This window comes from Bos indicus, chromosome 29, assembly GCF_029378745.1.
Source record: "Bos indicus isolate NIAB-ARS_2022 breed Sahiwal x Tharparkar chromosome 29, NIAB-ARS_B.indTharparkar_mat_pri_1.0, whole genome shotgun sequence".
Classification (NCBI taxonomy): Eukaryota; Metazoa; Chordata; class Mammalia; order Artiodactyla; family Bovidae; genus Bos; species Bos indicus.
In genome coordinates this window covers 25,350,425-25,373,366 of record NC_091788.1, presented here as the reverse complement: position 1 = coordinate 25,373,366, position 22,942 = coordinate 25,350,425, and the positions used below count along the sequence as shown (strand labels likewise).

General features: G+C 46.3%; 1 protein-coding gene across 4 annotated transcripts in view; it reads left to right on the top strand.

Moving 5' to 3' along the window:
- The window catches only part of NAV2 (neuron navigator 2), a 423,984-nt gene that overhangs the window by 230,364 nt on the left and 170,678 nt on the right, over positions 1–22,942 (top strand). For all 4 annotated transcript variants that reach the window (XM_070783121.1, XM_070783120.1, XM_070783122.1 and 1 more), the window contains 2 exons: positions 15,905–17,000; positions 21,933–22,045. In XM_070783121.1, the coding sequence (XP_070639222.1) occupies positions 15,905–17,000; positions 21,933–22,045 (1,209 nt within the window). The remainder of the gene's footprint in view (positions 1–15,904; positions 17,001–21,932; positions 22,046–22,942) is intronic.

The following is a 22,942-nucleotide window of genomic DNA, read 5'->3' as shown; positions in this document are numbered from 1 at the left end:
GTCTCAACTTTACAGCAGAGTTACTAGATTTATCTAAATGAGTGCTCCACTTACAAAAACTGAAGTCTCTGCCCCCAGCTTGTCACAGCTAGACCTGCTGTATAGAACTAAATAGACACCTGGAGGAAATCACTTCCCGATTTGGGTGAATAAAGCTGATGAGCAGTCTTTAGGGACATTTTCTGCCTCCATGGGTGTCTTTCCCCCCCACCCCCCAGAAGAAAAAAATCCATTTTTCCATTAAGAAGGCGACTGTCAGGTGCAAAGGCTCAGAAGTCGGTAGAGCTGGGCGTAGATCAGCGATGGCCACGAAGCCCCGGAATTATTTGATCTATCTGATACCACGTGTCTGCATACTTGGCAGAATCAGGATAAATGACTGCTTTTTTCCCCTCCTGTTCCTACATGTTGGGCATATACAATCATAGATAGTGAATAATAGTCCAATTCAGCTCTCAGTTTCTGCATTGATTCCCCTGGAGAAATATAATAAGTTAGTCCTTTGGTTGGTGGCTGATTTTGATTGGCAGAAAAGATAACAGCAAAAAGATTACATTTTGCCAGCATCCTAAATTCTGAAGAACAAAAGCCATACTTAAGTTATTGCCCAGCTGTTTGACATTCCCATTTTTTTTTTTTTAAAGAACCTCCTAGAGAGAAAAATTCTCTCTTTCCTCTGGGAAGGAGTTAAAGGTCAGAGAATTTCCATGTAGCATTTCTGAGAGCTGTTGACAGAAGAGTTGATGAAAATACCACTGTTTTATACCCAAAAAGGAGCATGTACTTTGACAGTCCAGTTTAGGGTCTCATGTTCAGGCACGTAGACTGGGAGTGTAGCCAAAGTGTGTGAACTTTGAAATAAAATTGCCTGGTGCTAATCTGTTTGATCTTGAGGCACTGAACACCTTGTCCTCAATTTCTCCATTGGCAAAGTGGAATCGTTATTATCTATCTCATTAGATTTTTAAGGTAAATGAAAAAAGTCAATACAATAAAAATGCTTTCTAGCATGGTGTCTGCATAAAGTGCAGACCTGTCAGTGTTGGCTATTATTCTTATTAATATAGGATTATTAACGTTGTTAAAGGTTTTTTTTCTAATGGAAACCTTTCGTCAAATAAAATCTTACACGTAAAGAGAGCTGCTCTGGTAGAAGTGGAGCAGAGAACATATAAAAGCAGATTGGCTCAGCTCCCCTTTTCCACAATTGCAGGGAACACTCCCTCCCCCGTCCACTCCCCTGCTTGGCCGTGGAGCCCCGAGGGCCCCCATCTTCCAAGCTGTCTGGGTCTTTGACCTCTCATTGTCCACAGAGCAGACCTGAGTCCCGGACCTGCCCTGACTGGGGTCACTGTAACCCTTTCTGATGGTTTGCTGTCAGTGGGCCAGAAAAGCAAAGAGAAAGGAAGCTACCTGAGTAAGAAGGTGTCTCCCATTTCTGCCTTTTCCCAGATCCTCTCTTCTCCAGGCTGAACGTCTCCATCATTTTGGCCACTCCTTGCTGAAAATGGTTCACGGTCATCCTCAGATTCTAGTCCTTATCCTGGGCAAGTTAAAAATTCCAGCATGTTGTAGTAAGATGAATTCTTTAATAGCTGGATGCCCGTCACCTGGGAAGCTAGTTAGGCCTTCAGCCGTTTGGAAGGGTCTCTCTGCAGAGATTCTGAACTGGGAGGTTTGGGGTAGGGACAGCAAAGCTGCTTAATTTAACAAGCCCCAGAGTCCTAAGTTCAATGCCAGCTATAACGTTTACTGATTGGGAGACCTCAGAGAAGTCATTACCTGACCAAGGATGTGTTCCTTTTTGCAGAAATGAGGGACTGAGGTAGTGATCTCTAAGAAGCCTGTCCAGGTCCAAAATCTAAAGTTTTCCCTGTTCTAGCTCTGGTCTGAGCTGTGCACAGCTGGGCGAGACCCTTACCTTGTTTGTTCTGAATGCCATCCCTGTGTTAATACAAGCCGAGATCACATCAGTTTTCGTGGCTGCCGTGTGTCAGGACTGAGCCATAGTGAGCCTGTGGATAGAAATCTTTTCTGACGTCCCCCTTCACAGCCATGACTGCTGCTTCCTGTTTTCATGTAGCCTTTTGACTTTAGTGCCAAGCCTTATCCTAATCCTTTTGAAATGAAAAGGAACAGGTACATTATTAAGGATATTTAGTGTTCAGAAATGCATGTCACTGCACAAATCTCATGATTGCATGAGAACATTCTGCAGTCTACTAGATTATAGCTTCCCAGGGGGTATAAAGACGCCTCTTCTCCCCTCTCCTGTGCGTAGCTCTCCTGGTTAGTGACTGTTACCTGTTGGACTGCTGTCTTGTCTGATTTGGGTTATGTACCTATCTTCTGCCCACCTCCATTAGGGCAGTTTACCAGAATACATCCTGTGATAAGGCTATTATTCCTTTAAGCTATCCCATAAGATCAGTTCTATGACAAAAATACATACAGGATTCATACTATCCTGTATCATTTTGGATATCCCCAGGGCAAGTGGGCATATTTAAGGCTCTGAGAAGTCCTAAGACAAGAACATTGATTGCTCTTTAGCCATCTGTTTTCTAAACTTACCTGAGCCGAGGGCCCCTCTCTCTGTTGCTGCCTGTTTGTACTGTCTGGTTTAATACTTGGTTTGGAGGCCCCTGTTTTAAAGAGCCCATCCCTTGCTCCAAGAAAAACCAAGAAGACTGGACCAGCATCTTAGGCAAGGAGAGCCTGTAACATTCTTTAGCCAGCTCTGTCTTGGGGGGCAGAGGTGGGAAGAGTGTATTTATAATAGCATACAACCATCGCGTTCTGCCAAGAGCTGTTAGCTGTGGATAGTGGCCTGCGAGAATGAGATTTGCCCCCATAAAGTGTTTATCGTCTCTGTGAAATTTCATACACCCTTAAAGCAAGGGAGAAGGCTTTCTACGGCCAGTTTTGTATGTTCTTATAGCCATATATGGTACAAGATAGAGAAATGGCTTGACAAATTAAAACAAAAGCTTTCTTCTGAAACATATTGCTTAGGATTTTGAACAAATAAGTTCAAGAGAGAGAAAAGAGTTGTTTTGAGGGTGATATGGCTTTAAGATGCGAAAGATAAAAATAGGACCTTTTTTTTTTATTTTTAAAGAGATCTTCCTTTGAGTGTCAAGAGTCAAATGATTTGTCTCCTTACCCAGTGGAGTGGGAGGATTTACAAATATGCCTGGGGCATCTTTTGATGTAAAGGATATATGGGAGGGAGAGAAAGATTTTAAGAGTTTATTCTCTTTCTAAGGTGTTATTACCAGGTCAACCATAAGCCCAGTTGTATGTTAATATTTCCAGCAAGTTAACTTTTGTTAAGTTTTCCAGTTCTTTAAGGCAGTAAGTAGGATTTGAAAATGTACCTTGTGAAACTGGAGAAAATGTGGTAATAACTATGCAGGAAAATGGCACTCTCTTATAAGAAAATAAGACTCCTTTTAGCTCCATTTAGGGAAACAAATAACCTCTTTACCCATTTGGTGCTAGTGGTAAAGAACCCTCCTGCCAGTGCAGGAGACATGAGAGACACGAGTTCGATCCCTGGGTCGGGAAGATCCCCTGGAAGAGGAAATGGCAACCCACTCCAGTGTTCTTGCCTGGAGAATCCCATGGACAGAGGAGCCTGGGGGGCTACAGTCTATAGGGTTGCAAAGAGTTGGACACGACTGAAGTGACTTAGCACACATGCATGCATGCACGCACAGCCATAGCTTCACTTGGTTTTACCCAAAGGAAGCCACTGAAGAGGAAGAATTACCTTGTCATACATTAAAACAGAACATAACTGTAATGGTGGCAACTGTCAAGGGCCTCTTCTTCTATTTCTTCTGGGGGGAGAGTCACAGAGGGGGAACTGGGAACAGAGTTGGCTTCAGGTCACTAGGAGAGTGCATTTTTACCTTCCACACATTTATTTTTGGTTACACCCTCATAAGGTACTGGCCTATTTGAACACAATCTCTTTGGTGACTTGGTATAGCAAAAATTTCACCATTCATGGGAGAAAAAGCATCACCAAGGATTCTAGTCTTCTGAGTCCACTTAGCTGTAAGAGAAAACTGGCAGGGTTAGCCAAGAGGGATAAGTGAGGCATGCCTGGTTTTTAACTTGGAGCCATATGGAGGGATTCAGTGTGGGTGATCATTGTCGTTTGTTTATTAACATCTGGGCACCCGTCACTGCACCACTTATGCTAAGTGAAACAGGTCAGTCATAAAAGGGACCAAGGCATGAATTTCCAACAAGCATTTCTGGGACCTGGCACATCAGTTATTCTTTTAAGCTAAGTGTGACCACTCACTGCAACATGGGGCAGCAAGGGTTAGGACCCCAGAGAAGGCCTGGCAGAGCCTTCTGCATCTTTAGATGAAAAGAGATGGCTTCTGGTTTCTGGAGGTTTCCTAGAAGAAACAGACTGGGGGGGATATGTCTAGGTAGGGATATGGGGCAGTGAGGGGGGCAAGGAAGTACTGCAGTCAGAAGCTTCATCAAGGAGTCAGTGATGGCCCATGTGAGGAGGAAAAAGCCTAGTGGTGTAATTTGCTGCAGTTTCTTCAGAAGGATCACTCTTCTTTGAAGTAGATGTTATTTTTTCCAAGGTAGAATAAAGTAATACTTGTAAAGCAATCAAAATTATGTACTTTTGTGTGATGTGTTAACCATCAAACTGACAGAGAAACTTTAACAAATATTTATTGAGCTCTTATTGTGTGCCGCTGCAGTCCACAGGATCACAGAGAGTTGGACACGTCTGAGCCACTGAGCAACAAATTGTGTGCCAGACCCTGTGCTAAAACCACTGGAAGTAGAAGGAGTAAACCCCTCATCTATTTAGGCTGTGGTGATCAGAATTCTGTTACTTGGACCCAATTACAGACTTCTTTGTGTGTGTGTGTGTGTGAAAATTCCTGCCTTCTCCCTAGACCCTAAACACCTTTCTACCTACTGTCTCTATGAATTCAGCTTTTCAAGGGCCTCTTATAAGTAGAATCAAATGGTATTTGCCTTCTGTGACTTGCGTAACATCTTCAAGGTTCATCCCTGTTGTCAGTTCAGTTCAATCACTCAGTCGTGTCTGGCTCTTTGCGTGACCCATGGACTGCAGCACTCCAGGCTTCCCTGTCCATCACCAACTCCCAGAGCTTGCTCAAAATCATGTCCATTGAGTTGGTGATAACATCCATCCACCCATCTCATCCTCTGTCGTCCCCTTCTCCTTCTGCCTTCAGTCTTTCCCAACATCAGGGTCTTTTCCAGTGAGTCAGTTCTTCGAATCAGGTGGCCAAAGTATTGGAGCTTCAGCTTCAGCATCAGTTCTTCCAATGAATATTCAGGACTAATTTCCTTTAGGATTGACTGGTTTGATCTCCTTGCAGTCCAAGTGACTCTCAAGAGTCTTCTCTAACATCACACAAAGTTCAAAAGCATCAGTTCTTTGGTGCTCAGCTTTCTTTATGGTCCAAGTCTCACATCCATACATGACTACTGGAAAAACCACAGCTTTGACTAGACAGACCTTTGTTGGCAAAGTAATGTCTCTGCTTTTCTCTACTTCCGCCCTTACGTTGAATGTTTCTGAATTTGGAAGGGAGTTAAAGGGATGGGGGTGGAGGAAGGGAAGCCCAGGTGGAAGATTGACTGGTTTGATCTTCTTGCTATCCAAGGGACTCTTGAGTCTTCTCCAACACCACAGTTTTCCAAATTTGCTGACATATTGAGTACAGCACTTTCACAGCATCATCTTTTAGGATTTGAAATAGCTCAGCTGAAATTCCATCACCTCCACTAGCTTTGTTTGTAGTGATGCTTCCTAAGGCCCACTTGAGTTCACACTGCAGGATGTCTGGTTCTACATGAGTGGTCACGGCATCGTAATTATCTGGGTCATTAAGATCTTTTTTGTGTAGTTCTTCTGTGTATTCTTACCACCTCTTCTTAATATCTTTTGCTTCTGTTAGGTTCATACCATTTCTGTCCTTTATTGTGCCCATCTTTGCATGAAATGTTCCCTTGGTATTTCTGATTTCCTTGAAGAGATCTCTAGTCTTTCCCATTCTATTGTTTTCCTCTATTTCATTGCACTGATCACTTAGGAAGGCTTTCTTATCTCTCCTTTCTATTCTTTGGAACTCTGCATTCAGATGGATATATCTTTCCTTTTCTCCTTTGCCTTCCACTTCTCTTCTTTTCTCAGCTATTTGTAAGACCTCCTGAGACAACCATTTTGTCTTTTTGCATTTCTTTTTCTTGGGGATGGTCTTGATCACTGCCTCCTGTACAACGTCAGGAATCTCCGTCCATAGTTCTTCACGTAGTCTGTCTATCAGATCTAATCCCTTGAATCTATTTGTCACTTTCAGTGTATAATCATAAGGGATTTGTCATACCTGAATGGTCTAGTGGTTTTCCCTACTTTATTCAGTTTAAGTCTGAATTTGGCAATAAGGAGTTCATGATCTGAGCCAGTCAGCTCCCAGTCTTGTTTTTGCTGACTGAATAGAGCTTCTCCATCTTTGGCTGCAAAGAATATAATCAATCTGACTTCAGTATTGACCATCTGGTGATGTCCATGTGTAGAGTTGTCTCTTGTGTTGTTGGAAGAGGGTGTTTGCTATGACCAGTGCATTTTCTTGGCAAAAGTCTGTTAGCCTTTGCTCCAGGTATCTCTTGACTTCCTGGTTTTGCATTCTAGTTCCCTATGATGAAAAAGACATCTTTTTTTTTTTTTTTTGGTGTTACTTCTAGAAGTTCTTGTACAACTTCATAGAATCATTCAACTTCAACTTCCTCAGCATTAGTGGTTGGGGCATAGACTTGGATTACTTTGCTATTGAATGGTTTGCCTTAGAAATGAGCCGAGACCATTCTGTTGTTTTTGAGATTGCACCCAAGTACTGCATTTTGGACTCTTCTGTTGACTGTGAATGCCACTCCATTTATTCTAAGGGATTCTTGCCCACAGCAGCAGATATGTTCACTCTTGTCATCTCCTGTTTGACCACTTCCAATTTGCCTTGACTCATGGGCCTAACATTGCAGATTCCTGTGCAATATTGTTCTTTACAGTATCGGACTTTACTTTCATCACCAGTCACATCCACAGCTTGTGGTTGTTTTTGCTTTGGCTCTATCTCTTCATTCTTTCTGGAGCTATTTCTCTAATCTTCTCCAGTAGCATATTGAGCACCTACCAGCCTGGGGAGTTCATCTTTCAGTGTCATATCATTTTGCCTTTTCATACTGTTCATGGGGTTCTCAAGGCAAGAATACTGAAGTGGTTTGCCATTCCCTTCTCCAGTGGACCACATTTTGTCAGAACTCTTCACCATGACCCATCTGTCTTGGGTGGCCCTGCACAGCCTGGCTCATAGTTTCACTGAGTTAGACAAGGCTGTGATCCAAGTGATCAGTTTGGTTAGTTTTCTGTAATTGTGGTTTCCATTCTGTCTGCCTTCTGATGGATAAGGATAAGGGGCTTGTAGAAGCTTCCTAATGGAAGGGACATCCCTATTATTGCAGGTGTCAGAATTTCCTTCCTTTTGAAGGCTGAATTTAATACTCCATTGTATGTGTGTGTGTGTGTGTGTGTGTATAAAGAAAGAGACATTGATATATCTCACACTTAGATGATTCATTCATTCATCCAAACAGTATCCATTGTTTATGCATTGATAGACATTTGGGTTGCTTCTGCCTTTTGACTATTGTGAATAATGTTGCTAGGAACCTGGGTGTACAAATGTCTGTTTAAGTTCCTCCTTTCACCTCGTTCAGGTATATACTCAGGAGTGGAACTGGTAGGACATATTCTATGTTTAATTTTTTGAGGAACTGCCATTGTGTTTTCTACAATGGCTGCACAATCTTCCGTTCTCACAGTAATGCACGAGAGTTCCAATTTCTCAGCATCCTCAGAAACACTTGCTGTTTTCTTTTTAAAAAAAATAATAGCCATCTTAATTGGTATGGAGTGGTATCCTCCTGTGGTTTTGGTTTGTGTTCCCCGACGACTAGTGATGTTGAACATCTTTCTGTGTGTGTATTGGTCAATCGTATATATTCTTTGGAGAAATGTCTGTTTAAGTCCTTTACCCATTTTTATATCATGTTGTTGTTGAGTTATATGAGTTCTCTATATATTCTGGATATCCGATGTATGATTTGCAGTTATTACCACTCACAGGTTGTTTTTTGCATTCTGTTGATTATGTCCTTTAATGCAGAAAAGTTTTTTTTAACTTTGATGAAGTTCAGCTTACTTGTTTTTTTGCTCCTGCTTTTTGTGTCATATCCAAGAAATCACTGCCAAAATTAGTGTCATGAAGTTTTTGCCCTGTGTTTTTCCCATAAGAGTTTTATAGTTTTAACTCATACATTTAAGTCTGATCCATCTTAGGTTAATTTTTTAATATGGTATAAGGTATGAACCTAGCTTCATTTTTTTGCATGTGAACATCTAGTTTTCCCAGAAAATATGTTGAAAAGATGACCTTTACCCCATTGAATATTCTTGAAAATTATTTGACCGTATACGCAAAGGTTTGTGTCTGGTGGCTCTTGTCCATTGGTCTATATGATTGCCTTTGTCAGTATTGCAGTGATGGCTTTGTAGAAAGGCTTGAAATCAGAAAGTATGAGACCTCCAACTTCGTTCTTTTTCAGAATTACTTTGTCTACTCAGAGTCCCTTGAGATTCCACATGAATTTTTGTATGGATTTTTCTATTTCAACAAAAACATCATTGGGATTTTTATTAGGGACTAACTTAACAGAGCAACTTTAAATAAAATATTTGTTTATATAAATCATCATTCTTATTCTAACTTGGATGTTGGGAGCCTATGGAATTATAGACACAAAATGATCCTTAGAAAATATGGATTCAGAGCCCAGCTCCTTCTACTCCATGCCTTTCCCCTCTCTGACCACTTTTGTTGGCAATTCTCTTGACCCCTTTCTCCATCTTTCTGTACCTCCAAGGCTCCTCTCCAGGGAGGAGTTGGAGAGAAACTATATTTGAGCCCATGCCTTTAATATTAGACATTGATTACAGCAGTATTGAGAAGGCTTCTCAGGCCAGGCTACAGAAATCCTGCAGAACCACTAAGTGGATTGAGCGAGATCCACTTACGTGTCCCTCTGTGGTCTGGTGGCTAACATGGTTGTAGAGAAACTAACAAGAGCAACTCTGAAAGTAATCTCCAGCCTGTGTGGCTAGAGTCCATGCACTTAACAACAAACTAGCAAACAAACAAAACTGGTTTCAGTTATCCTAACAAATTTGTATACTCAACACTGACATCTTAACAAATTATAGGAAATTGTATAGGCCCAATGTATAGGCCCAAAATTATAGGCCCAATGGTCAGACCTTTTCCTGAAGATTCAGGCTAGACCCAACCTCTGAGCAGGTTTAAAATCACAGTAGGGTGACAGGAACTAAGATCAGCTGACCTAGATTGTGCTCCCTGGGTGCCTGTTGCCCCAGCCAGACCACCAACATCTCCCTAACTAGGAAGCTGGGGACAGAAGGGACCAGGGGCCACTGCTGGTCCTCGTGGAGGAAGAGAGGAAGAAATACTTGTTTATCTGCCTTGGACAGTATTTTCATTTAGAAAGTGTTTTGGTTACTGTCAGGGAAGGTTAAAGGCTGGTTGCCAGAAAAACCAAATTTTCCCTTACCCACAGGAGGATTAATGCTCTCCTTAAACTCTTTTCTTCAAAAAGCCTTTTCTCTTCTTCAAAGCCCTCCTGTTTCTGCAGCATTTCAAATGAGACTTTTCCTTTTTGCGGTGGTTTGTCAGTTGGTGGTGGGTGAACCTGGTGAGCTGGCCTTTTAAAGCTGAGATCAGACCACGGGGCGTGGTTCACAAACTCTGTTCGGGGGCCCTGTGATCAGCATTCCAAGTGCAAACTAGGGGACTTCCTTGCTGGTCCAGTGGCTAAGACTCCATGCTCCTAATGTAGGGGGCCTGGGTTCGATCCCTGGTCAGGGAACTGGATCCCACATGCCTCAACAAAGAGTTCTGCTGCAACTCAGACCTGGTGTAGCAAAACATAAAATACAAACTAGGGCAGAATTTACCAACATCTATTACATATAATAAGTCATGGAATTTTGCATATGGATATTTGGGATGTTTATTGGGCATGATGTAATGTATTATTCTTATTATATTCAGTAGTCTGAAACTTAAGACCATTATCCTTAGAATTACTTTTGGCACAAAGACCTGATTATGTTCCCAGATCTGACCAATTCCCAGCAAAATGTCATGCTAAACAAATACATATAAATAAATAAAGCTGTAACAGTAGCCATTTCAGATTAGTTTTAAACCTAGTCCTTTTTGGGGCCTTCCGCCCTGTGGCTCAGACGGTAAAGCATCTGCCTATAATGCAGGAGACCCGGGTTCAATCCCTGAGTCGGGAAGATCTCCTGAAGAAGACAGTGGCAACCCACCCCAGTATTCTTGCCTGGAAAATACCATGGACGGAGGAGCCTGGTAGGGCTACAGTCCATGGGGTCGCAAAGAGTTGGACACCACTGAGCGACTTCACTTTCCTTTTGATTGATTGCATTTATCAAAAGAATAGATTGAGTATGAAATAAATATTTTAAAAATAGTTATATATTTTACATATAAAATCAGTATTTCTGATTTAATGAAGCAGTGTTTCCCCAACTTTAGTCTTTCACAAGCTTGCTGTGCGAGTCTTGCCAAATCAGTAAACTGCTTGTGTTTTTATTTGTTTCATAGTTTCCTTAAATCAACTCAAATTAAATCTGCGTCTGAACCGTCCCATGAAACTGCTGATTTATATGTGAACTGCTTGTCTTTTATGATATGCAGCAGATAAATAGGTAACTTTTAAAATATAAACATGTGAATCCATGTGTCATCAGAAGTGTTCATCTCACTTCCTTCCGTGGACCACATACCATTGTTGGGAGAATGCTGGTGGTCAGAGCATTTCTTTCATGCTTTCTTCCTTTCTCTCTCTAGAGTTATTAGAGAGAGAAGTGTTCTTAATTTTAAAGGACTCACCCCACCCTCCCTCTCCCTCATTTGTCTTCCTGGAACACCAGATTTTAATTCACTAGCAGCTCATCCAAGGTTGAGTATTTCTTGGGCCTTTCCTGGCGGTCCAGTGGTCCAGGGCACAGGGGCGTGGGTTTGATACCTGGTCAGGACACTAAGATCCTGCATGCCACATGGCCAAAATAAATAAAAGTTTGAGTATACCTTGACCCGGCCCATTTTCTGCATTTACTGGTAAGGGAAATGATTGAAGTTAAAGACACACCTGTATGTCATAGCAGGCGGTAACCATAGAACTTAGCAAGTGAGCCTAGCTGTGTTCTTGGGGCCCAGCCTCTCCAGGCCTCTTGGAGACTCACTGAGATTCAAATGGAAGCAGAGCTGAAAGGACTCTAGAGAAAAGCCTACCCTCTTACAAATGGGGGATGGAGGGGCGGAGTGGTATACCTCAGCTGGTATCACACTGGCCACTTTGCCTGCCTCCCCGGGCCTCTCCTGCATTTATCTCACACACTCAGAAGCCTGGTAGGAATCACAGAAGCCTAGTGTTAGAAATGGCTGCTTTCCACCTCAGCCAAGGTCTGAGGTCACAGGTGTGATACCCCAGGAATGACAGAAATGTGTCCAGTTCACCTGCACAAGACCACTCATGACCTGGAGCCCCTTCAGTGTTTAGGGGAAGAGATGGTGAAGGACAGGGCAGTCTGGCATACTGCTGTCCACGGGGTCACAAAACGCCGGACACGACTGAGCGACTGAACAACAGCAGCAACTGGCTGTGACCTAATTCTAAAGTATTGATGGTCTGATGGTGCTCTGGTGCCCAGTAGCCCTACTCAGGGAACTTCTGTTCCAGAAACCAAATTCAGAACCATCCCCTCGGACTATGTCTTACAGCTATAATGAGCAGCCTTGAAATGTCCCCAAGATCCTATAACAAGGGGAACCCAGGCAAAATGCCAAGTGGAAATTCTGAAGCTCTGAGTCCTAATCCTTAGTTTGGACTGAAAGGTTGTAATAAAACCCTAATGACTGATCACAGATTTTGAGTCTCTCTTGCCTTAAGTGTGACTTGCAAATGTTACAACTACCCACCAACAATTCAGAAACCATTTAGTATTTTCTATGCTCTGGCAGGCTTAGGGAAACAAGGATGTATGGGGGCAGGTCTCTGCTCTGGAGGGATTCACAGACCAGGGGAACAAGCAAACCCATAGTGCCTCCTCCATGAAGCTCTCCCAGAGTCTCTGGGGAGAATCAGGAGATCCCAATCCTCGGGTCTCCCGGAACTATGTGCCGCCCTCTACAGCCTTGACATTGCTTCTGTGCTCTGTTTTGAGGTCTGCTGCCTCTTTGAACAGTGAGTTCCTAAAGGCCAGGGGCTATATTCCCAGTGCCTGGTGTAAGTAGGTGGCCCTCCAAATGCTTTTATAAAAAGGGAAGTTTGGACAGTGTCCTGGAGAAGCAGAGTAGGTAAAAATACCAGGTGATGATGCAAACCCGGTAGTTCATTCAGCCCGAGGGTCTCAGGGAGCTTGACAAAGGATGAAGGCATTGAGCTGGGGTTTGAAAGACAGGAGTTTCTGGGAGCCATCTGGGGACAGCCTGGGAAGTGACGATGCATCCATCATGTGAGCCCCTTCTTGCACCTGGCAGCCTTCCTGAAGGAAACACACGTCTTTGATTGGCCTACACATTTCTCTTAGACAAGTCAGGTGTTTGGTTAACTCTGGATCAGTCTCTAACTGGTTCGTAACAACTGATTGCTAGCTGTGCATGTTAAGATTTAAAATTACACAGAAATGCTAGGCAGGGGCATTTCTTGTCCAAATTATTTCAGGCGAGCTTTGTAAGAGTTCCAGGGAATGTGTGGGAGCAGAGAAGTCACAGTGATGCATGTGCTTCTGCTCAGTAGGGAGTAGTTCTGAAACTTCTTTAGAAAAGAAGAGCAAACCTCTGATCCCGATTTGCTGTAGCTCCTATAAGGACATTGTTGCAATCTCCCATGCCCCACTCAAAACCCTTTTCTCTGGGACTTCTTTTCTACCAAGTGATAAAATGTATGTATTGATTATATGAATTATCTGTTCCTCCCCGCTAGAGTGTAACATCCATGAAGGCAGGGATCTCCGCGTTGTCATTGATGTATCCCAGTGCCTAGAAAAACGTGTGGCATATACTAGGCACTCATTAGATTTGTTTTTAATTTTTTAAAAATAATTATTTTGGCTGCCGTGGGTCTTCGTTGTGACACGTGGGCTCTTCATTGCTGTCCTCGGGCTTTCTCTGGTTGTGGCAAACGGGGGCTACTCTCTAGCTGCGATGTGCGGGCTGCTCATTGCAGTGTCCTCTTATGTTGCGGAGCACAAACCCTGGGGCATGGGGGCTTCAGAAGTGCGGCAGGAGGGCTCTCTAGCTGTGGCTCAAGTTTAGTTGCCCCGCCGCATGTGGGATCGTAGTTCCCAGACCACGGAGGGAACCCGTGTCCCCTGCATTGGCAGAGGGATTCTTAACTACTGGGCCACCAGGGACGACCCATCTTTGAATGTTGATATCAATGAATTTACTGAATGTATGAATGAATATACTGAATGTACGAATGAATGAATATTTCTGCCTCAGATCTGAGCCCAAGTAAAGGGAAGGACAGCAGTCCTGAGAGGGTAGAACTCGCGATTGGAGGGTCACTGCTGCCCTCCAGAGAGCTGGCCTCCGTGGCATAGGCTGCCTCCTATCCAGTGGCTGGGCTGGTTTGTTCCCCACCATGGATGTCGTGAATATACTCAAGCAGTAGATGAGGTAGATGCCCTGAAGTCCTCTGGTCATCTAAGTGGCTGTCATTTAGTGTTCTTTATCGCGGGAGGTAGCTGGGATGCAGTCCCAAAGAGCACTGTGTCGCGAGACCTGAGCCCAAATCCCACACTGGACCATCTCCTGTGGTGTGATGGAGGGTCAGTCATAGCCCTCTCCAAGCCTCAGTCTCCCCATTCTTCAGACTGGGGCAGTGAGCCCCTCTTCTCAGAGTGCCTAGCACGATACCTCCTGAGGCCAGGAGGCCCTCCATGAGCAGCGTGTCCCACCCGAGGAGACCCTCCGAGGGGCTGGCGGTGTGGGTGGGTTCCGCAAGCCTGTTTCCCAGCCAGTCCCCAAGCTCTCCCCAGGAAAAGATCCAGCAATGCGCCGTGTGTTTTGTAAGGGAGGATCGCACAGCAGCCCCTGCTCCAAACCCGAATCCCCGGGAAGTCAGGAAGATGTATGTGTTTTAAAACATTGGGAGGTCTGCGTTGGATCACCCCGGAGCTGCGGCTTCCCGCCGCACCGCCCCCCCTCCCCCGGAGCAGCTGAGAGGGAAGGGAGGCCAGTTCGTCTGCCGGGAGTGCTCCCGGCTCGTGTCCCACAAGGGGCTGCCTTCGCTCGGCTTTGGCGGCCGTTGACTTTTAAATCATAAAAAGCCGCTCTTATACACAGTTTACTCTGCTGCTCGAAGGCGGTGGAACGTAGGTATTTAAAAAGGGGGAAAAAAAAAAAAAGAGCAGAAGAAGCAGCCGTTAATCCCGCCAGGCTTCTGGGCACTGGAGCAGTTGCGGATGACAAAAGTTAATTAGAAACATGAGCAGTTTAACCGAAAACACTTGTGACAATCGGAAGGACAGCCTCTCGCGTTGGAGAAGTTTTCTTAGGGAATCGTTGCGGGAGAAAGTGACTGCGGCCGGGTAAGTCGTGTCCCTGTGACTTTGCAAGTGCCGGGACGGGCTCTTTGGGGGCCGAGGTGCTGCACCCTGTCTGCGCTGGGCAGGCGTGGTCGTGGGTGGGCGCGGGGATGGGCTCACAGCTGTGTCCCGGCCCCCTTCCCTCTGACAGCTGTCCCTACGTGGAGGATGGCCCTGTGTGGCTTTGCCTGCTGCCTGAGCAAGGGAGCTCTGACGTTCAGGTCATCAATCTAGGCTGCCTCGGTGCCTAGCAGAGTGCCAGTTTGGAACCTGCCCGTCTCCGAATAATTCCAGTTCCAATTTGGAAATGTTTTGAGGCTTTTCTGAGAAAAGGGGCTGGCTGGGAAACTACACCCTGTGTGCCAAGGGGGAAGCCTTGACTTTGAGATAACCTGCGTGTTTTCCTGCTGACGGTGAAGCCTCGTGCTCAGTTCATACTCTTAAGCTCGAAAGCCTTTTTTTAAACTCCAGCCTGCACCACATTGGTAACTCTTTTAAAAGTGCCAACATAGGGAAAACGTATATGCTTTGATGGGATTTAGCAATTTCTGTGGGTAATTACGTCTGTCAAGATTATCCTTGGTTTCTCTTTTTTCTGGATTTTTTTTTTTTTGGAATCTGTTCTGTGTTAATGTCTCTGGTACATTGTTTACTTGAAGTTGGATAATCCTCCATTGTTTGTCTCTGATACATTGTTTTCTTAAAGTTGGATAATCCTCCATTGTTTCCCTTTAGTTGGATAACCGGGTTATGGGTTGAATCATTCAAGACAGGAGATATTTCTTGTACCATTCCCGCACAATCAGTGGTGGTGTGGATTTTTGTTTGTTTTCCCATGAAGTGTGTGCTTAATTGTGCCACATGCATGTGGATGTTAAGGTCGGTGTGCATTCACATAGCATATGCCAAAATGTGGGGGGTGGGTGGGGGGGAGGGGGGGAGGAGGGGATGTGAACAGTGCTTGATGGAGCGTGGGAGAAAGTCAAGGTGGAATTTAAATTGAGACACAGGTAGTGGAGCTGCGTGGCATCCGGGTTGGAGCGATCGGCCGCCCAGCCGTGGCCGACGCCCTCTCGTGATGAGTGCAGGTCCATGCATGTAACTCAGGTCTCCCTCTCTTCCCCGTCTCCGCAGAGCCTTTGGCGAGCCCTGCATCCTCCCACCCCGCAATGAGCGAAGATGCGCCCGCTGCTTTGGAGGGAGGCGGCGGGTGTGGCCCTGCTAGCTGCGGCGCCTCCTCGGCCATCCCCCAGCCCGGCTCGGCCTCCAAGCCCTGGCGCAGCAAGTCAGTCAGCGTGAAGCACAGCGCCGCGGCCGCCGCGCTCTCCGTCAAGCCGCCCACGCCGGAGCCCCCCCGGCCCGCCCCTGAAGCCCTGAAGCCGGCCCCCAACAATCAGAGGTCCATGCTGGAAAAACTAAAACTTTTCAACAGCAAGGGGGCTTCCAAGGCGGGCGAGGGCCCGGGGTCGCGGGACACGAGCTGCGAGCGGCTGGAGATCCTGCCCAGCTTCGAGGAGAGCGAAGAGATGGAGGCGGGCGGACGCCCGCTGTCCGCGGCCGGTCCCCCGTCCAACAGCCCCAAGATCGCCCTCAAGGGCATCGCCCAGAGGACTTTCAGCCGGGCGTTGACCAACAAGAAGAGCTCCCCGAAAGGCAGTGAGAAGGAAAAGGAGAAACAACAGCGTGAGAAGGAGAAAAGCAAGGACCTCACCAAGAGAGCCTCGGTGACAGAGAGGCCGGACCTCAGAGAGGGGCCGAGAGAAGACCCCAGCGGGGCCGCCCTGACCGAGATGCCCAAAAAGTCCTCCAAGATCGCCAGCTTCATCCCCAAAGGGGGGAAGCTCAACAGTGCCAAGAAGGAGGCCCCGGCCCCTTCCCACAGCGGGATACCAAAACCAGGGATGAAGAGCGTGCCTGGGAAATCCCCAAGTGCCCCCACGCCTTCCAAGGACGGGGAGCGAGCCCGGGGTGGGAAGCCGAGCTCGGGGCTCCCCCAGCAGAAGCCCCCGCTGGACGGCAGGCACTCCAGCTCCTCCTCCAGCCTGGCATCCTCGGAAGGAAAAGGCCCCGGAGGGACCGGCCTGAACCACAGCATCAGCAGCCAGACTGTCAGTGCGTCCGTGGGGACCACCCAGACCATAGGAAGCAATACTGTCAGTGTCCAGCTACCTCAGCCCCAGCAGCAATACAGCCACCCCAACACTGCCACCGTGGCGCCTTTCCTGTACAGGTAGGAGCAGCTGCCCCCCTCCCCGGCCCTGCCCAGCCCTGGGCAAGGGGTCTTCGGGGGCAGGGGTCTTCCGGGAACATTGAGGCTGACAGCTCAGGGGCCCCGTGATCAGCTCCTGATAGAGACATATGTGGTGTGCTTGAGGGACAGTTAATTCAGTGTGGCTGGGGCGTGGGGGTAGGTTAGAAAGCTAAAGATAGGAAGGAAAATGTGAGTGATCCTAAGATGCAGAGGAGTGGCCCAGGCACACGGGGACCCAGGGACTTGGCAGAAGCAGCCTGAACAATAGCTAGGAGGGTGGTTTGGTTTCACTTGACAGGCTCCGAGGTCAGTCCTAAAGCATCCTGAATGTACTCTAAACGATGAAACACAAAACCACCTTGCTGCGCAACTGAGACTTCTCACAGAGAGGCTCATCTTGAACTTCCAGAACCTCAGTTTGTTACCCCGTTGCATGTATTTTTTTTTCTTTTCTTCTAAAAAATTTTTTTTATTTTTATTTTTTGGCTATACTGTGTGGATTGTGAATTCCCCAACCAGGGATTAAATCCAGGCCACAGCCGTGAAAGCCCGGAATTCTAACCACTAGGCAACCAGGGAACTCAAATATTTTTTCAGTCCCTGCTACGTGCTGGGATTTTTCAGAGGGGAGAACAGGATGAGGAAGAAGGGTAACCATAAGGAAGGACTAGTTCTAGAAGGACCAGAGAACCTGGGTTGTATTTGGGGTGACAAGCCTGAGTGTTTCCATGGTCAGTCCCTCTGCCTGTCTCTGATGGCACATCCAGGGGACCACAGGAGACCACGGGGAGCCCGGTGCTGTTGTTCTGGGTGTTGTGGCCTGTGAGAGCCTCTGGTTACACCACGCACCTGTACAGGATGGGGGACATCGTCTCTGTGTGATGCTTGATTCTTGCGATGAGTCCTGTCTGGGCAGATGGAAGCCACCCAGCCCTGCTCTTGGGGGTCCCAGAGCCCTGTTCACAGTGCTCAGCTTGATCCTGTGCTCGAGACCTGCCAGGCAGTGGGCCACTCTGCACAGCTGAGTGATAACTAAGAGCCGTCTATAGCACCGAGGGGACCAATGGTTTAGTGTCACAGTCCAGGCTCTTCCTTTACAGCTTCTACGCAGCTTATATACACACACACACACACACATATACCCATAGGCGTGAGTGCACATCATGGTCAGTCACACGTAAATAAGGACACAAGTACACACTCACACATGAAATGTGCATGCACCTATGCATGTATTCACACGTGTGTTCGCATACCTGTTCATATGCACAGACTCATGGCCATACTTTCCGCTTCCTCAGTCTGCATGGTTCCGCAGTGAATTAGATGTTTCTGCTCTCTCTGCCTGAGGTGAGTTCTAGTTCTGTTACCATTCCTGCCAAGAGTTGATAGGAAGACTGGTTCAAGCGATTGATTGCAGAGTCAAGCCCACAGCATCCAGCCCGTGAGGGAAGGTCAGGCTTCTGACGAGAAGCTGTTTCCTTTTCCTTGTTCACTCTCCCCTTCAGGGAGGGTCACACCAGATCTTTTTAAATGGGAGGTGGTCATCTTTGTATTAAATCAAGTCATCAGCTCGGCTAACAGTCCTGAGAAGGGTACCAAGGCTTAGATAATGATTCAGCACTGGTCTCCATGCTCAACTTTTTATACAACTGTTTTCTGATCGTGGAGGCAACTGAATTGCTTGCCGTGAAATTTTTATTATTGCGGTCACGTGGATAATCTTAAAGTCAGGCATATTCAGGCTGCTATTCCCAGATTTTTGATTTGCATTTTCAGAATTAAAATATGTGACAGTCTGATCACGGTCAATTCCACTCTCTCCGTTTTTTTTCCTGGCTGTAATCATTTGAAAGATTCTAAACCATTTAACCTCTATTTTTTTTCTTTTAATATTTCAAGATTTTTCTATGAGAGGAAAAGCTCTTAATGGTAAAGAGCTAAAGTCCAACAGATGGGAGGGAGAAAGCCTCCCGTGTGTTGAACCCAGAAGTTTGTGTTCACCCCGTGTGATGTCCTTGTTCCTCCTCTGAGGTGCCTTTCCTCTGGGTGAGCCTGGAAAGGGGCTGGAGAGAAGAGCCCTGGGATAGGAGTCAGGTTGCTTGACTTGGTCTTTTGTTCACTTGTGCGTCCCTGTGTGGCCTTGGGACCTGGCTGCAGGCACCGCTGCTGAGTGTGCACCACATGTGTGCAGAAACCCAGATCATTGGATCGTTCTCACAACTCCACGAGCTGGCTACCTTTTTTATCCCCATTTTTCCGATAAGCAAACTGAGGCCTAGAATAATTAAATAACTTGATCTACGTCAAAGAGCTGGTAGTCAGAAGAGCTCGTGCTTATAGCCAAGTCTCTCTACCTAGAGGGACCCAGTACTTAACCATGAAATAGTCTTGACTGTAAATCACTCCCTCGTGCTGAGCCTCATCTGTAAATTGAGGAGACAGGACTAGATCAGAGGATTTTAGAAAGTGGTTTAGACTCCATTTATGCTCCAGGTTCTCTCTCTCAAGTTTACAGCTCACTGTTTATTACTTAACAGTGCTCCCCCCAGAACCTCTCATGTTAATGATGTTACCAAGAGGAAAAGGAAAATAAATCATTTTTTTAAAAAAATCACTTGGAATGAACTATAGTTACCAATTCAGAAGACACACTGGACACCTCTGTTGCTTTATACTTCGCTAAGTGCTTTTGTGTGGCTTCACCTGTGAGTTTTGTAGCAGCCAGGGGAGGTCGCTGTTGTAATCCCATGTCCAGATAAGGGTCCCGCCTCTCTACAAGGTGCAGTGATTTCCTGAGATGTACGTGGCTATCAAGACTGCAGACTCCAGCCAGCTCCATGTTCAGACCTCCAAGTCCAATGCTCCTTCTCTTACCCCGAATCTTTCTAGACTTAAAAACTCATTTATCCATTCAGCACACCCTACCTGAGTGCCTGCTTAGCATATGAATTGGAGCAGTGTTCTTAAATGCCCACATCAAAAGAGCCAGTCTTAGCCTTCAGAGAGCTCTTAATCTAATGGAGGAAAGGTTTATTAATTAGATCTTACTGTAATAAGTAGACATCAGGAGAACAGAAACGCACAAGAGGTGGAGTCATCCGCTGGCCAAGAATTGGGGAAAGCTTCCAAACCAAGATGACACCGGGGCTGTGCCTTCAAGGCAGATCAGGAGCAAACTAAGGAAGAAAGAGGAAAAGAGCCTTCAGTCAAAGGGCACAGTGACTACAAAGACAAAATTGTGAAGGGCTGGGTATGAGCTGGGACTGGAGAGAAGCCACATGTGGGTGGAGCACAGGGCAGGGCCGTGTGTAAAGGCAGGAGCGCCAGGAGACGGGTTGGAAATGAAGGAGGAAGAATCCTGTGAAGTAGCGCATCCTCTATCACAATAAGGACTTTAGGTCTTATTCTGCGGGCAACGGAAAACCATTAGAGGCCTTTAATCAAAAGATGAAAGATCACATCAGGGTCACTGAGGTCAGTGGAGAATAGAATGGGGGGTGGACAAGACCTGGAAACAGTCTAAAACAGAGATCACAGTTCAGGTGCCTGCTTGGGCCCGCAGAGGTGATACCACAGAAGCAGCACCCTGAGTGGTTCAGGGTGAATGGGACTCCGGGAAAGGGATCCTCACGCCTCCCCAAAGGGGACCGCCACCACTTTTCACCAGCAGGTGGCGCCCTGCAAGAAAGTGAGCTCAGTCCTTCCAGACTTGCTTTTACTGAGAAAAGGACAGAAATCCAGATTTTTTTGGTGACCTCTCTCCAGTTTTAAATGTGGACATGAATTCAAAAGCTTTGAAAGATACTAGGCAGACCAGTAAGAATCATCCGTGGGCTGGTTTCTATATCTGGCTGTCATTTGTAAGCTCTATGGCTGGAGGCAATATACCTGTTCACAGGCCTGGGCAGAGATGATGAAAGCTTGGATTCTGGTCAAAAGAAGGAGAGGAACACAGAGAGCATGGAAATCCTTTAAATTCAGAGATGATGGGAATGGGGAACCGATGGCGTCAATAGGAAGGCAGAGGTTGGGGGGAGTGTAGATGGATGATGTGGGGCTTATCGGTACCTCCCCCACAGTCTGTTTTAGGCAGTTCACATTCTTGGCAAACACTTTTTCATAGAGAGTGAAATCTGGTTGAATTAGCTGAGGATGCCGATGAATGAATAACATTACACCCAGGGTTATGTATCCGAATGTAATTATATTTGCCTGGCACGCCTGAATAAGCAGAGGTAATTGTGGCTAGAGCACATTGCTTGATTGTCTCGATTTGCTTGACAAATAAGGGCATGGAGAAGGTTTGGGGAAGTACAGATTTCAGTCAAGTGTTGAAATAATGATCAGTGAGACCTTTCATCTCAGGAGATCTGAGCTCTGAATCAGACCTGGAGGGCAAACACACCTGCTTGGCACCCACTCCTGGCCGGTTGTACAGTCACCTCTCCAGAGACAGCCGTGTCAGGAGGATCTGAGCGGGGGGCGGGGGTGGCGCACGGGGCTGCCAGTGGAATCATCTTCATGCTTGGCTTGCTGGCATCGCTGGTTACTTAGAAGTGGCTCTTTGGCACAGGTTAAATGATCCAAACCGTCGGGTACTTGCCAGCCTTTCGCTGGCTAGATCTAGCTCCCCAAAGGGGACGCAGAGACACGTTCCCCAGTGAAGGATTGCAGACCCTCCATTTGGGTGATGAATATTTCATCTTTTACACTTCGGTGGCTCTCTCTGTTTCTGGGACATCGCTCCATGTGCATCGATGAATTATTTAGAATCTGTCTGCTGGTCTGCTCTGTTCTAAAGCTTCTCACCAAAGGAGGGGCTCACAGGGGTTGTGATCAGAGCACAGTGGTCCAGATGGGGTAGTTACTGCTTGTGACAAGTATGTCTGCTCTGGTTTGTGTGTGAAGGTCCCAGACAGACACCGAAGGGAATGTTACTGCCGAATCCAGCTCAGGGGGTGTGACCATGGAGCCCAGCCACTACACCAAGAGTGGACAGCCTGCCTTGGAGGAACTCACTGGTGAGTACAGAGCCCTGGAACTTCCCTGTCTCGGGGAAGTGAGGCCTCCCAAGCAACCACCGCTGGAAGTGCTGAACCCAGCTCGTCGTGAAGTTGCTTCACTGTTGCTTTGATTGATGAGCCAGACTGATTTTCCGTCTTCCTGCTTCCTTTTTTCCCCCTCTTCTCTCTCTCACTATTCCCTCCTTCCCAGACTATAAAAAGTCTTTTACCTGTTGGTGAATTCTGCTTTAAGCCATACTCCACCCCACTTATGGTAGGGCTCTGGGCTTGGGACACTTCACCTTAAATCTCCTTGTTCAGTCTTCAGATAGAGTTGCTTTCCAAAAAGAGTTAGAACTCTAAAATGTTTTGACTTTTTTCAAATTTCCTTTCTAGAAACACTGATTGAAAATTGTTCTGAGCATCCTCAGACAGTTGGAAAGAAGATTTCAGCATATTTCTTTTACCAAAAACAAAAGTCTAAATTTTATTTAAATGTAACCTAGCAAGGAGCGGCTTCCCTAATCATTCAGATGGTGTTAAGGAATCTGCCTGCAATGTGCGAGACCGGGGTTTGATTCCCCAGTTCGGGAAGATCCCCTGGAGAAGGGAATGGCAACCCACTCCAGTATTCTTGCTTGGAGAATTCGATGGACAGAGGAGCCTGGTGGGCTACAGTCCACAGGGTCGCAAAGCGTCAGACACAACTGAGCGACTAACACTTTCACTAGACAGGAATGATGATTAAAGGATGTCATATCATATAAAAACATAAAATCTGCAGTTGTCATACAGTTAATTCCACAAATATTTATTAGCGTTATACCGTCACAGTGTTCATTTAAAGACACAGAAGTAGCATCAGAATTGAATTCCTGCTGCAGCGCATTCTGAGCCACCGCTCTCCCTGTGCTT